This window comes from Mastigoproctus giganteus, chromosome 2, assembly GCF_048544385.1.
Source record: "Mastigoproctus giganteus isolate SK-2022 chromosome 2, ASM4854438v1, whole genome shotgun sequence".
In the NCBI taxonomy this organism is placed as follows: domain Eukaryota; kingdom Metazoa; phylum Arthropoda; class Arachnida; order Uropygi; family Thelyphonidae; genus Mastigoproctus; species Mastigoproctus giganteus.
The window spans coordinates 232,957,717-232,959,240 of NC_143576.1; the positions used below are offsets into that span (position 1 = coordinate 232,957,717).

Below are 1,524 nucleotides of genomic sequence, written 5' to 3' on the forward strand. Positions count from 1 at the left end.
TCTACCTTCATCATAGCGAAAGCCCCACACGTCAAAAACTTAATATGATAAAATTACCTTACGCCCAAAACTCGGCCTAGCAAACCAAAGCGACATTACCCCAGTGCAGATTTTTTATTTACTTATATATTTTTTTATTTTTTTTTATTTGTTTTTTATTATTATTATTATTTATTTTTTTTTATTTATTTATTTTTTTTTAAGGTCCTAGCCGCCGAAATCCCAGGAAATTAAGCGGCAGGACCTGCCAGAGTGAATCTACAGCTACTGGGTTCCTGGTCTGCCTCCACGGGGCGTAAGTGGGACAACGTTGGGCCTCAATAGGGGTCCAACGGCTAAATGACCAGATGAACAACGGTACAGAACACAACACATGAACAATTCCCACACACTTTTAAATCTCTGGCATTTCCCAGTGAACTGGTCACCACAATGAAAGCACGCGGAGATGGGGGAAACCCCTGGTGCCGTAAGACAACAACACACACTTACACTTACTTACACTAGTTCGTACCAAATAAATTAAGGGGGTGAGATCTTGAGAGCATGTCATGATGCACATTGTGCAGGACATATGGCTCTTGCCAAAACTCTTCAAAGAATTAGGCAGGGTTATGTATGGGATAATATGGATTCCGATACAAAGAGTATATTAGTTCCTGTCCAAGCTGTATGGAAAGACGAAGTTTTAAACCTAAAGCAAAAGCGAATTTGGTTAAAGCTGAATCTGAAGCGAAGCCTTTTTATAAAATTGCAGTTGATGTGTTAGGAGCGTTACGAACTTCAGAAGAAGGTTATAAGTATATTTTAATGGTAGTGGATCATTTCACACGTTATGTGGAAGCATATCCTATGCGTACACAGACAGCTCAGCAGGTCGCAGAATCTCTCATTGATGGAGTAATAAGTCGTCATGGGATACCTGCCATAGTCCTCTCAGATGGTGGCAGTAATTTTTTATCACAGTTAATGCAAGAGGTGTATGCAAAACTTGGAGTTAGAGCAGTACGCATGAGTGGATATCATCCCTCAAGTAATGGAAGATGCGAACGAATAAATCAGACATTAGAAAACATCTTGTCACATATGGTTGCTACTAGTCAAAATGAAGGGTCTAGATTTTTGCAGATTGCTTTGTTAGTATATCGCTCTACATTTCACAGTGGTATAGGAGACTCCCAGTTTTCTGCTGTATGGACGCAACATTGTGTTACCACAGCATGTCTGGAAGTCGAATAATCAGCCAACGTATTCATCATTGGAGAATTATAGTGAAGCATTGTGTGCACGACAAAAGAGAACTTATGAGATTATCAAAGAAAATTTAGAGGAAGAGGATGAAGAACAGGAAGCCTATAGACATAGGAAAGCAGTTGATAAGAAGATACGTATTGACAGTATGGTTTGTCTATATGTGCCAAGAGTGAAGAAAGGCTTTACACGAAAATTAGCTCGACAAAATGTGGGACCATATCATGTCATTGACCAGACATCTCCAGTAAATTATGAAATACAACATCTATG

At 39.3% G+C, this 1,524-nt stretch overlaps 1 protein-coding gene across 1 annotated transcript; it reads left to right on the forward strand.

Annotated features, from left to right (window-relative positions):
- Nucleotides 1-672: 672 nt before the first annotated feature.
- On the forward strand, nucleotides 673-1,239 carry LOC150090245 (KRAB domain-containing protein 2-like). The gene has a single exon (XM_090390226.1). The coding sequence runs from the start codon at nucleotides 673-675 to the stop codon at nucleotides 1,237-1,239; it is 567 nt and encodes a 188-aa protein (XP_090246352.1).
- Nucleotides 1,240-1,524: the final 285 nt, after the last annotated feature.

Bases quoted from the DNA above. Each gene is read 5' to 3' on its own strand.
- LOC150090245 (XM_090390226.1), top strand. From the start codon at position 673: ATGGAAAGACGAAGTTTTAAACCTAAAGCAAAAGCGAATTTGGTTAAA.